The following is a 13,406-nucleotide window of genomic DNA, read 5'->3' as shown; positions in this document are numbered from 1 at the left end:
TTTCACTGCCTCAAAATGTGAAGGACATGGCAATTTTGAGAAAAGAAGCTGCCATAATCATCTCTTCCACCACCACCACCACCACCATCTGTACCACTACCATCACCTCCATCACAATTACTGCCACCACCATTATTATCACCATCACCTCCATCACCTCTACCATCACACCTCCACTCCACTGCCAGAACAACTATCACACCACCACCACCACAATCATCACCATCACCACGTTCATCACCATAACACCACCTCCATCACCACACTACTACCACCTCCACCACCACCACCTCCATCATCTTCATCACCTCCATCACCACACCACTACTATCTCCACCACCACGACCACCTCCACCACCTCCATCACCACACCACTACCATCTCCACCACCTCTATCACCACACTACTACCACCTCTACCATCACCACCACCACCTCCATCACCACCACCTCCATCATCACCACCACCTCCATCACCGCCACCACCACCTCCACCACCACCTCCATCACCACCACCACCTCCACAACCACCTCCATCACCACACCACTACCATCTCCACCACCATGACCACCTCCACCACCTCCACCACCTCCATCACCACCACCTCCACCTCCATCACCACCACTAGCTCCACCTCCATCACCACCACTACCACCTCCATCACTTCCACCACCACCACCTCTACCACCACCACCTCCATCACCACCTCCATCATCACCACCACCTCCATCACCACCACCACCTCCATCATCACTACCTCCACCTCCACCACCTCCATCACCACCACCACCTCCATCACCACCACCACCACCTCCACCACCGCCACCTCCATCACCACCACCACCTCCACCACAACCACTTCCACCACCTCCATCACCACCACCACCTCCATCACCACCACCATCCATCCACCACCTCTATCACACCACCACCTCCATCACCACCACCTCCACCACCTCCATCACCACCACCACCTCCATCACCACCACCTCCACCACCACCACCTCCACCACCACCACCACCACCTCCACCACCACCACCACCACCACCACCTCCATCACCTCCACCACCACCACCTCCATCATCACCACCACCTCCATCACCACCATCACCACCACCACCTCCATCATCACCATCACCACCACCACCACCACCTCCACCACCTCCATCACCACCACCTCCACCTCCATCACCTCCACCACCACCACCTCTACCACCACCACTTCCACCACCTCCATCACCACACCACTACCATCTCCACCACCATGACCACCTCCACCACCTCCATCACCACCACCTCCACCACCTCCATCACCACCACCACCTCCATCACCACCACCACCACCTCCACCACCTCCACCTCCATCACCACCACCACCACCTCCATCACCTCCACCACCACCACCTCCATCATCACCACCACCTCCATCACCACCATCACCACCACCACCTCCATCATCACCATCACCACCACCACCTCCACCTCCACCACCTCCATCACCTCCACCACCACCACCTCTACCACCACCACTTCCACCACCTCCATCACCACACCACTACCATCTCCACCACCATGACCACCTCCACCACCTCCATCACCACCACCTCCACCACCTCCATCACCACCACCACCTCCATCACCACCACCTCCACCTCCATCACCACCACCTCCTCCATCACCTCCACCACCACCACCTCTACCACCACCACCTCTACCACCACCACCTCCATCACCACCACCTCCTCCATCACCTCCACCACCACCACCTCTACCACCACCACCTCCATCACCACCACAACTTCCATCACCACCACCACTACCACCTCAATTACCTCCACACCATCACCACATTCATCAGCACTTCTACCACCATCTCCACCACCTCTACCACCACCACCACTGCCACTATCACTATCATCACCACCACACCATGACCATCACCACCATTACCATCACCTCTGCCACCACCACCACTATCACTTCCACTTCCACTATCACCAATACTACTCCACCATCTTAATTACCATGACCCTCACCACCATTTCCACCTCCAACACTTACCTCCTCTACCTCCATCAGTACCACCACATCTACTTCGGTTATTCAAAAAAAAATGTTCCCCTTATTGCTTCATGCTCAGGCATATTCGCCGTAACAGGAGCCTGTCAGGGAGCATTTAACAGGAGGCTTCCTGTGTGCTGTTTCTGATCTGTCATGAATCCTCTGTTCCTTATTAATTCCTGAATATTCAGGAATTAAGAGGAGTGGCAAATGGCTTCCAGGACTGAGGAATGCACGAATTTCCTTCGTTAGTTTTTACAGTGAAAAGTAACTATTTACGACCCTCTTCTCTTTTATGGACCATACAGTAAAAGTGATTATTTACAACCCTCTCTCTTTGATATGGATTGCCTTCTGTTTCCTTGATAATTTGTAAGTCTGGCTTTTTGATCTTCACCTTTGCTGAAAAAAGCTACCTTGTAAGACAGTATATATACCCACACTATGTTGAATAACACACCCTTGTTCCATCAGAACTTGGGTCCTCATGTCTTTCTTTCTTTCTCTCTCTCTCACTCTCTCTCAGGCTAATTCTTTGGAGCACAGAAGCCCGCTGAGCTCACTTCCTTGCCCAGGCTTTCAAGACCCCCTCGAGAGGGCACCCTGTGCTTATGGGAAGCAGTGCAAGCCCTGTGTCAAGGGCTTTATTGGTTTTCTGTGTAAACCAGGGAATATCAGCCACTTTCTCTCTCTTCCACTTTCTTATTGTCGACTCCAGACCACCAGGTTCTGGTCCATTAAAGGACCTCAACAGGAGCCAATATATGAAGTTGCTTCCTTTTCCTGTATGTCAAATGAGGGACATTATTTTCCATATCGTTTTGCTCCTCAGCCTCACCACTTTAACATTTAGTGGTCTCCCAGCTTTCCTCTACTCAGCTACCATAGCTATTGAAGCAAAGAGTTAACCAATACGATCAACCAACAAACACTGAATGAGCAGAGACCTGTCATGCTCAGCATCTGGGAAATACAAAAGACACACTCGCTGCCTTTGAGAAGCTGAAGCACCTCATCAGTGGGGAGCAGACTATGCACTGAGAGGTGAGAATGCAGTCAGGAGATGTGCAGATGGCCTGGGGCCAGCACCCCCAACTGCACAGAGATACCCAAAGAGAAGAGAAAGATGCCACGTCATTAGAGTTCAGGGTGAGAGGAGCGGAGAGGACCCATGAGGCTCACTGCTGTTTCTTCTAAACTCTCCTCGGATGAGGCAGCTGTGGGGGTCAGCAGGGAACAGGGAGCAGCGGGCTCCTCCCACCAAACCAGGAAGCAGGGTTAGCTGGTGTTCAGTGTCCCCCGCCTCTTCTCCCTCCACAGACTCTGCACCTTAACTGCCAGCTTGTCACTAGTCTGTCAGGAACCAGTAAAGCAAACCTGACACACGGTCAAGGTCAAAGGGACACTTAGTTTTAAATCAGGCCTCAGCATCCTGCACATCTCACAGGAGGAGGTCATGGGGAAGAAGGAGAAAATTTCATCACTGAATTTCCCACAGGGGTACATAGATCCTCCAACAGCCTATACAGATGCCCCTTTACCAGGAGAAAATGTTTCTTTTCAAATGTGAAAACTGCTGATCATTACAAAACCAGAGAACTATTATTCATGCAGCAGTGAAATGTGACTTATTGGCCCCAAAATGTAACACTCCAAATAATATCTTCACATATTTTCCTGCTTCAGGACAAATACTTCTGGAAGGGTTTGAAACATGTATCATTTTGCCTAAGGGTTCTCAGTGATAACTGAATCCTTCTTTCACTCAAGGCTAAGTGAACAGAGACATAAGTTATTAATTAGTTCATTGTTTCCATTTATTGTGCAGAGTTTTTGTAGTATTTCTCTGTTGGAGGAAAGAGAAACTAGCAATCAAGGTTTACACCCACAAAGAAGGAAATAAATTCCTTAAGTTCACCTTCAGAACAGCTTCCCAAATGGAAGGAATCCCACCCAGCTGGCTCCTATTTTAGGGGGGAGGAATAATTAAGAAAAGCCATCAAATTCCAAGCAATCTGTTGAATTTTTAAAGTATCACTTAAGATTCTTTGACAATACACTTCAGGATCTGAGAGGAAGGAAGGTACAGAAGTGAAAATGCAACCTGATGGCTCTAAAGTTGATGGCAAGGACACTAGAGTGACATGGAAGAGCTAAGAATAGAAACACCATTAGCTAGATCGCCAGACTTTTCTTCTTCATATGGATTATCAATGCATCACTCCATCACCCCAAGGGAGAAAAGGAACTTGTCATGTCATTTATATAGCATTTTATACATGAAAGTGTTGAAGAATGGCTCAGGTTTTCTAGGTGTAACACATCTTCATAACAGACTCGTCCATTCCAGGCCTCGCTTGAGAAAACCATACCAACATCCCTGGGAGCTGTCTGAGGACCTCGGCAGATTGGATGGATTCCAGCCCCCTCAAGAAAATGGGATGTCAGTCAATGATGCTGCAGGGTTTACCAAATGACCTGGAAAGACCATCTCATTAAATCCCCACAGAGAAAGCTAAAACAATCACCTCTCCCCAGGGGTGAAATGGCATCGCTCTGACGCCAGGACCAAAGCCAATGGTCTCAGCTGGAACTTGAGGCCTCTCAGCCAGAAATCAGGACTTTGACACTATGGCAAGTGGACTTGCTGCTCCACTTGCCAAGTTCTTCCAAAATCAATAAAGACTGCATTTTTTCTCAGGCAAAGTTAAAAGCAAAGTATAAAAATACATGTTACTCTGCTGGTCACACAAATGTGACATATATCCACATGAATGAAGCTTTAGTTCATGATCATGAACTAAGTTTTAGTCTTTCAATTTTAAGGCTCTCTGTGTACTGTGGCAGACAAAGGAAGCCACAGAGTTAAGAAGAATTTTGACAATTTAAAAATTAGCATACAGTATGACAAATTTTCCAGTCTGCTTGAACTAGAAGAACATCTCTAAAGAGAGCCCTGCAATGGCTGAGCTATATGCTGACGAAAGTGAGGGTGTTTGCTCCTGTCCCATTGGAAGTCATTATGGACCCTTTCCCAAGGAGCATCTGCCCGTTAGACTTTGTGGCAAAGGTTTTAAAATCTGGTTCTCCATAATTATATGGTAGAGCCAATTGCATTAAAGAATCAAATCTAAATGCCTTTTGCTTCCCATGAAATCCTTTTCTAAACTATGTTTTTTAAAAGTGTTAACACTCCTTAAAAAAAAAAAAAAAGATGAAATTTGAAAGTGGGGGGGAAAAGTCCTTTTTCAGCCCCAGACCAAAGATACTCCATGTCCTTATGTCTTCTGGATACTACAGTATCATCTGACTGCAGCTTGTGGTAGAAAAGTGGGAATAGCCAAGCTGGAAGACTGTTCTTTCTATTATTTTATTGTTCAGAAAATCATCAGTTCATTGCTTTGCTAAAAATGTTACATGTTCATTATAAAAATTTCTGACAATATAAAAACATTAAACAACAAAATATGAAATTGCTGCCCCTCCAACAGTAACTGCAAAAACCTGAGACAGAAAATAAAATCGAATTGCAAAAAATGCAAACTGATTGTGGTAATTACACTTCATTAATACATTCCCATCACTGACAAGTAGATGAACTGTCAGAACGTGGCCTTCCAATGCACTCTGCAGAAAGTAGAACACCAAAATCAGAGACAGCACAGTGTGTGCAGCCGAGTACATCCCGTATCAGCACCACGGCTCCTCCCCAGAATCCACTTTCCTGAACTCAGCTGTAACTCTCCTTGAACCTCAATGTCAGGATCTTTCCCCAGAGACACACTAAAATGTTTCACTTCTGAGATAAAGTCAAATAGGAAAGATCATCACAAAGAAATAAACTAAGTTTGCACCTGGCCAGTGCTATTTTCCCATGCTTGGACTGTAAACTAACTTCAGCCAAATCAGCTCTTTCATACATAAAATGAGACAGGAAACCTACCATCAATAATTTGTAAACATGATCATGACAATAAAAAGATAACTCTATTCACCAACTTTTCCTCATAGATGAAATAATCTATTATCTGAGAAACTGAAGGTAACCTTATAAGAAGTTAAGCTTTTCTCCTGTCACATTCCAGAAAAATTTTAACATCTTCCCCAACCACAAAAAATTGTTTAAGCAAGTAAACATACTTTATGACATGCCAAATTAATCAATTAGCTGATTATGCTTCAGTAATGATAATAATGATAACATTTAACATCATACAAAATAATGTGATGGAATTTCAACTCTCATTTGTATATTATTCTCAAATTTGAATTAACAAATAATTAAAATTTATTTCTCAGTTTGCTTTATTTTAGGCAGACTTCTATTTTCTTCTGTCACTCTCATAGGTCTATTCAGTAAGAACTTACCATCTTTTTACCTTTTTCAGTTATTGTTTGAACATCTTCTGATAGGTCACATTTCACCTTCTTAAGTCTGACATGGTCAAGTGTACTTTTAAGTAAAATAGTTGGGTAAAATTATTTTAATGAACATGTTGGAAAATGAAGGAAAAAACCCCAAAATATCCACTATTACTAAATAAATAATAATATAAATAATAAAACTAAATAAAATTTTGTTTTCATCAATTATAGGTAAAAGATGCTGCAGTTGTGTCCTCAAAAAAGACAGGCTTTACTTCTATGCTTTCTAACTGCCTTTTGAAACAATAATGGTCAGTGGTATTTTCATAATTCTGAATTTGTCAGAGCTCAAAGAGGGGAGAAATTAACATATCTTGTCTAAGCATCCCAAACATCCTTTAATTTGCCAATGAATCCTACAGCACATACATATGAAAAAAATCTCACAGCTGGTTTTCTCACAGAGAAAATCCTAGTGTTTCCTTTATGGCATTAAGCAGCTCTTCTAGACCAGGACAACACAATTAACAGGAAAGGAAAATGGGGCCTGAACACCGGTGATCTCTAAAAACATCACGAATTTACCATATGCCCTTGTGAAAAACTGTTACCTGGCCTGGTGAAAAAAGACCACTAATGTTAACCACCAAGTACAAAAAGAAAACACCATCGCTAACTGAACCAGGATCTGTCCTAATATATGAGGGCACCTCTATTTTCCAGAACTACCAGGAAGTTGGGTGTTTGGGGTTCATCAAATACTTAGATCGGTACCTACATTAACATGTGGATTTGTGATTTTTCCAAGAAATTTACTTCATACACTGACCTTAACTCAGCTTTTATTGTAGAGTTCAGGAAACACATCTTTATCTTGGTCTGTGAACCAGAATCATCATTATGAACCACTTATCACAAACATATCTATGGGTACTGGTTAAGAAAGTTATGCCAGTTGGTAACCTGTTGTGTAAACCAGTTTTTACTGAAAAATGCTTAATACAAAATAATCCCATTTCCTTCTAATGATAATTTTTAAAAATCAATTTTTTCATATGCTTTGAAAAGGAAGAAAAGTCTTAAACCATCCACTCACAGTGAGTTCACAGAAATCGATGCTATCGAGGCTCTTGCTTCTGTGCAGTCTCCCTTTAATTCGTCTTAAAGAAGGCTTTCCTTGGCTGATACTAGAAGTAGCACCACTGGGGTTTTCAGAGGACGGCGTTACCCTGCAAGAAGAGGAAAGCACTTAAGATGACAGGCTCGCAGATGAGCACATTTCTCAGTACGAGGTAGACATTTACTCGAGAACAGCTGTGGAAAAGCCATCCTTTTAGAGCTAGAGAGCTAAGAACCACAGTGGAGCTGCCTTCTATCAGGTGCCTTTCTAGATATTTCTCAGCAGCTTGTGAGTTTAGAAATCTCTAGTGACAGTTCAAATATTCCAACATAGGATCCACTGAGAGTCAGCTCTGTGACCATCAGAGAAGCAATCAAGACTGGATGAAGTTTCCTAGGTGACTGACAAGCGCTGTTCCCTGGGGTAGCTATTCATCAAGTGCTCAGCTGGGCGCCTGGCACACCAGTGCACCAGCCATCATGTGCACCAACACAGACACTGTTCAGGAGGCTTTTGTTAAGCATGAAAATAGCCTTTAAAAATCTAACCATGACAGCTGACACTTAATTCAGTATTACCATGGAACCAAGAAAATACAGATAAGAAGAAACGGCACATAAACTAAACCATCTACAGAACACACACTGGGATACGTGTTCACACATACAAACACACACTCCAGACTGCCATGTGTTCTCCTATGTCTGTGCCACTGCTGATGACAGTCTTAAAAAAGATGCCTTGGGAATTTGGGAGGAAACTGCTCAGTGGATTATGGTCTTAGTGATAATAAAGATAAAGTAATGAGACTAATTTGTAAGTGTGGTCTGGGAAAAACAGCATTCTTATTTTATGCTCAGAGCTTCTATTTGTAATACATTTCATGTTCATGAATTTATCAACCTTCACACCATATTTAACTTCTGATATTTAAAATGTTGTTTTCTGGGACTTCTCTGGCGGCCCAGCCTTTATGGCTCCATGCTTCCACTGGAGAGGCCATGAGTTCAATCCCTGGTTGGGGAACTAAGATCCGATATGCCTCTCGATCCAAAAACCAAAACACAAAATATAAGCAATATTGTAACAAATTCAATAAAGACTAAAAATGGTCCACATTAAAAAAACTTTAAAAAAATAAAATGTTTTCTGAAAAGGATAAGCTATGTCTGCTACTGCTTGAAAAGGACACAAGGATGACTACTAGCAAAATAAACTGAACTTAATAAAAATAAGATAGGAGTAGATACCATAAAAGAGACTTGTTTAAGTACACCTACAGTGGTCTTGAGGAAGCACAAGCTGGAATCAAGATTGCCAGGAGAAATATCAATAACCTCAGATATGCAGATGACAGCATCCTTATGACAGAAAGTGAAGAAGAACTAAAGAGCTTCTTGATGAAAGTGAAAGAGGAGAGTGAAAAAGTTGGCTTAAAACTCAACATTCAGAAAACTAAGATCATGACATCCAGTCCCATCACTTCATGGCAAATAGGTGGGGAAACAGTGGCTGACTTTATTTTTCTGGGCTCCAAAATCACTGCAGATGGTGATTGCAGCCATGAAATTAAGAGATTCTTACTCCTTGGAAGGAAAGTTATGGCCAACCTAGACAGCATATTAAAAAGCAGAGACATTACTTTGTCAACAAAGGTCCGTCTAGTCAAGGCTATGGTTTTTCCAGTCGTCATGTATGGATGTGAGAGTTGGACTATAAAGAAAGCTGAGTGCAGAAGAATTGATGCTTTCGAACTGTGGTGTTGGAGAAGACTCTTGAGAGTCCCTTGGACTGCAAGGAGATCCAACCAGTCCAATCTAAAGGAGATCAGTCCTGGGTGTTCATTGGAAGGACTGATGTTGAAGCTGAAACTCCAATACTTTGGCCACCTGATGAGAAGAGCTGACTCATTTGAAAAGACCCTGATGCTGGGAAAGATTGAGGGCAGGAGAAGGGGACGACAGAGGATGAGATGGTTGGATGGTTATCATCGACTCAATAAACATGGGTTTGGGTGGACTCCGGGAGTTGGTGATGGACAGGGAGGCCTGGCGTGCTGCAGTTCTTGGGGTCACAAGGAGTCAGACATGAATGAGCGACTGAACAGTTTTTAAAATAAAAGTACTCCATCCACACAGAATATTTGAACAGTACAGAAAGACACAAAAATGACAAATAAAAGCCTGGTGCTTCCCTGGAGGTAACGCAGTTAGAGGACTCCAAGATTCTACTGCAGGGGTGCAAGTTCAATCCCTGGTTGAGGAACTAAGACCCAGGATCCAGCATGGAGAGGCACAGATCAAAAAAAGGAGGAGAAAAAAGGCCTCCCTTATCACCCTCATGCCAAATCTCCACCCTTTTTCTTAAGGACAATCATTACCAACAGTTTTCTGGAAAACCTCTCAAATGATCACATTTATCTATGTTTGTTTTAATCTCCTTTTGAAAATCTTAAGGAACCAAACTGCTTATATTGCCCTGTATCTTGTATTTTTCACCTAATTACCTATCTTGACACTCTTCCCATAATAACCCATACTGATCTATTTCATTCTTTTTTTAATGGTTAACCACAGCATTGTCATTGCTGTTTAACCGCTAAGTTGTGTCCAACTCCTTGCAACCCCATGGACTGTAGCCCACCAGGCTCCTCTGTCCATGGGGAATTCTCCAGGCAAGAATACTGGAGTGGGTTGCCATTTCTTTATCCTGGGGATCTTCCTGATCCAGGGACCAAACCCGAGTCTCCTGCATTGCAGGCAGATTCTTTACCACTGAGCTATAAGGGATGCCCCACTTCATAGTAAAGGTGTACCATATTAAACATTCCCCTGTGATGGGCATTCAGTTTAGCTTTCAAATATTTGCTCCAAAAAAGAAGAAAAAAGAGGCTCCAATTAAGCGACTATGAAAGTGAAGTTGCTCAGTCGTGTCCGACTCTTGGTGACCCCACGGACTACAGCCTACCAGGTTTCTCCGTCTATGGGATTCTCCAGGCAAGAGTACTGGAGTGGGTTGCCATTTCCTTCGCCAGGGGATCTTCCCATCCCAGAGATTGAAGCTGGGTCTCCCGCATCGTAGGCAGATGCTTTACCATCTGAGTCACTAGGGAAGTGCTATCAAACCACAAAGCAATAGTTTTAGGAGCTCCTAACTTCTCTCTCTTCAGCCCTTTCTTTTATGACTCTTCAGCTTACTCCTCCAGATTTCTAATTTGCTTTTCAGTTCTGTCAATTTGTCCATTGTTTCACTTCAATGAGTAACTTTTACATTTCTAGTGTCCAGTATGTTTTTATTAACAGAATTCTCTCCTGTATCTTTCTGAAAAACATGTGGATCTAATGTTTTCTTTTCCTTCAGAGACTAGTTTTTCTGCCTGTTGAAGATGCTAAGTAAGTCTCCAAACACTGGCTGTGTGATCTGTATAGTCTACATCTATCTCCACTGGAGAACTTCTGTATCCCCATGGGAGCGCTTACCAGGCCTGCCCTCAGCAGCTTTGGCAGACAGGACACACTGCTAGAAGGTGTGTGAGGTGGTGTCTCTTCTGGGTCAGGATACGCAGTGGCCATCTCAGGTCCAGCCCAGTTTCTCTGGCCCCAGTGCCCACAGCACTGCCACAGTGAGAAAGCAGCATGGCTGTCCCCTCGGCGTCACATCTCAGTGAGGACGAGCGCATGAATTCCCCCCACGTCCTCAGCTCCTTCCAGTCCTCGAAGCTGCCTTAAGCTGTCCACCCCTAACTTTGCAGGTATCTTCTGCACATTTTCTACAAATGGTTTCAGCAAGGCTTTTCTCTCTATAGAACTACCCCTATCTACTAACTACGTCTCAGTTGTTGTTGTTGTTCAGTTGTTAAGTCGTGTCCAACTCTTTGCAACCCCCAGGACTGCAGCACACCATGCTCCTCTGTCCTTCACTATCTCCCAGAGTTTGCTCAAATTCATATCCATTGAGTCGGTGATGTTACGCAACCATCTCATCCTCTGTCACCCCCTCCTGCCCTCAATCTTTCCCAGCCTCAGGGTCTTTTCCAATGAGTCAGCTCTTCCCATCAGGTGACTAAACTATTGGAGCTTCAGCTACTTCTCTACTTCTCAGAGATCCCTCAAAAATGCTGGTCCATTGATGGTATTCCTCATTGTTTACCCAGACTGTTATTATTAATGCTGCAGCTTTTCTTCATTTATCCTTTTGTTATTTCATTGGTTCCAATGAGGACACCTTTCAAGTCACCTCCCAGAGTAAAATCCTGCTGATGACCTTTTCACGATTCTCAATACAAAGAGCAGCATCTTGTACAGTTTTGCTCTCCTTTCTGCAGGGAAGAGCTTCTATGAACACAGTGAAGAACTGTGCTCTAGAAGTGGGCATATGGTAAAGAGAAACCGAGTGGCACAATACAAGTCTTAGGGTGTGGAGAAAAGGGAACCCTCTTGCACCGCTGGTGAAAAAGTAAATTGGTACAGCTGCTATGGAGAACAGCGTGGAGGTTTCTTAGAAAACTAAAAATAGAGCTACCATATGATTCAGCAATACCTCTCCTAGACATATACCCTGAGAAAATCATAATTCAAAAAGGCACATGTTCCCCAATGTCCACTGCAGCACTGTTTACAATAGCCAGGACATGGAAGCAACCTAAACGTCCACCAACAGAGGAACGGATAAAGAAGATGTGGTACCTATATACAAGGGAATATTGCTCACCCATAAAAAGGAATGGAATCGAGTCATTTGTAGTGATGTGGATGAACCTAGAATTTGTCATACCAAGTGAAGTCAGAAAGAGAAAAATAAGTATCATATATTAATGCATATGTATGGAGTCTGGAATAATGGTACTGAAAATCTATCTACAGGGCAGGAACAGAGACTCAGACATAAAGAATGAACTTGTAGAACAGCAGGGGAAAGGGAGGGTGGGACAACTTAAAAGAGTAGCAGTGACATATATATATACTACCATGTGTAAAACAGATAGCTAGTGGGAAGGTGCTGTGCAGTAAAAGGAGCTCAGCTCGGTGTTCTGCGATGATCAAGAGGAATGTGATGGGGGGTGGGGTGGGAGGTCCAAGATGGAGGGGATATAGCTGATCCACTGTGTTGTACAGCAGAAACCAACACAAAATTGTAAAGCAATTATATTCCAATTAAAAGAAATATATATATAAGTCTTGAATTCTCTTTATTTCCTCTCTCACTTCATGTTGACAGCCCTGGTTAGGTGGTATGATAATACTGGAAATTAATACAAATGGAATTTAAATTTTTTTAACAGAAGAATATTTTCAAAAGTTTTTCTTCATCTGACTTAGAGATGCATCACCGGTTTCCTTTTTTCCAAACTAAAAGACTAAAACCTAAAGTCTCCAGTAAGAATTTATGTCCACCAAATTTTGAAAATGACTAAGAGCCAAAAAATCTATCAGGATCACAATAAAATTCTTCAATAACCAAGAGGGCTGAGCTGGCATCCACCTGGGGAATACTGGGTCGGGCAGAACCCACCTACCCACACATTCAGCAAGGAGGAGGGGGTCTTATCTCAGGACTGAACCAGCTCCTGGGGAGAAATCTCAGTGACTTCACAGCTCAGACCAGATCTTTGTGAAGCTAAGAGACCAACGGTTAACAAGCACATGGTTCAGTCATAGCTCCCCTTTCTCTGGTGGGAGATAAAGAAAAGGAATAAACAGGTCCAGATAAATATGTAGAATATTTATACTCATATTTAAGTAGGAGGAGCCTTGAGATATAAGATAATTTAAGATGTTGCTTCTCTTTCATTTTAATGTTTTTTTGAGAATTAATTCCAGACATAGTCACATATGGACGTGAGATTTGGACCATAAAAAA

The 13,406-nt window shown here is 43.4% G+C and overlaps 1 protein-coding gene across 2 annotated transcripts in view; it reads right to left on the bottom strand.

Moving 5' to 3' along the window:
* The window catches only part of TJP1 (tight junction protein 1), a 341,213-nt gene that overhangs the window by 243,826 nt on the left and 83,981 nt on the right, over positions 1–13,406 (bottom strand). For both annotated transcript variants that reach the window (XM_070477665.1, XM_070477664.1), the window contains one exon: positions 7,524–7,656. Coding sequence is in view for 1 of the 2 variants with exons in the window: in XM_070477664.1 (XP_070333765.1) it covers positions 7,524–7,656 (133 nt within the window). In the remaining variant the exon portion in view is untranslated. The remainder of the gene's footprint in view (positions 1–7,523; positions 7,657–13,406) is intronic.

This window comes from Odocoileus virginianus, chromosome 16 (assembly GCF_023699985.2).
Source record: "Odocoileus virginianus isolate 20LAN1187 ecotype Illinois chromosome 16, Ovbor_1.2, whole genome shotgun sequence".
NCBI classification, from domain to species: Eukaryota; Metazoa; Chordata; class Mammalia; order Artiodactyla; family Cervidae; genus Odocoileus; species Odocoileus virginianus.
The sequence above is the reverse complement of the archived record's forward strand: the minus strand, read 5'-3'. Positions and strand labels throughout refer to the sequence as shown.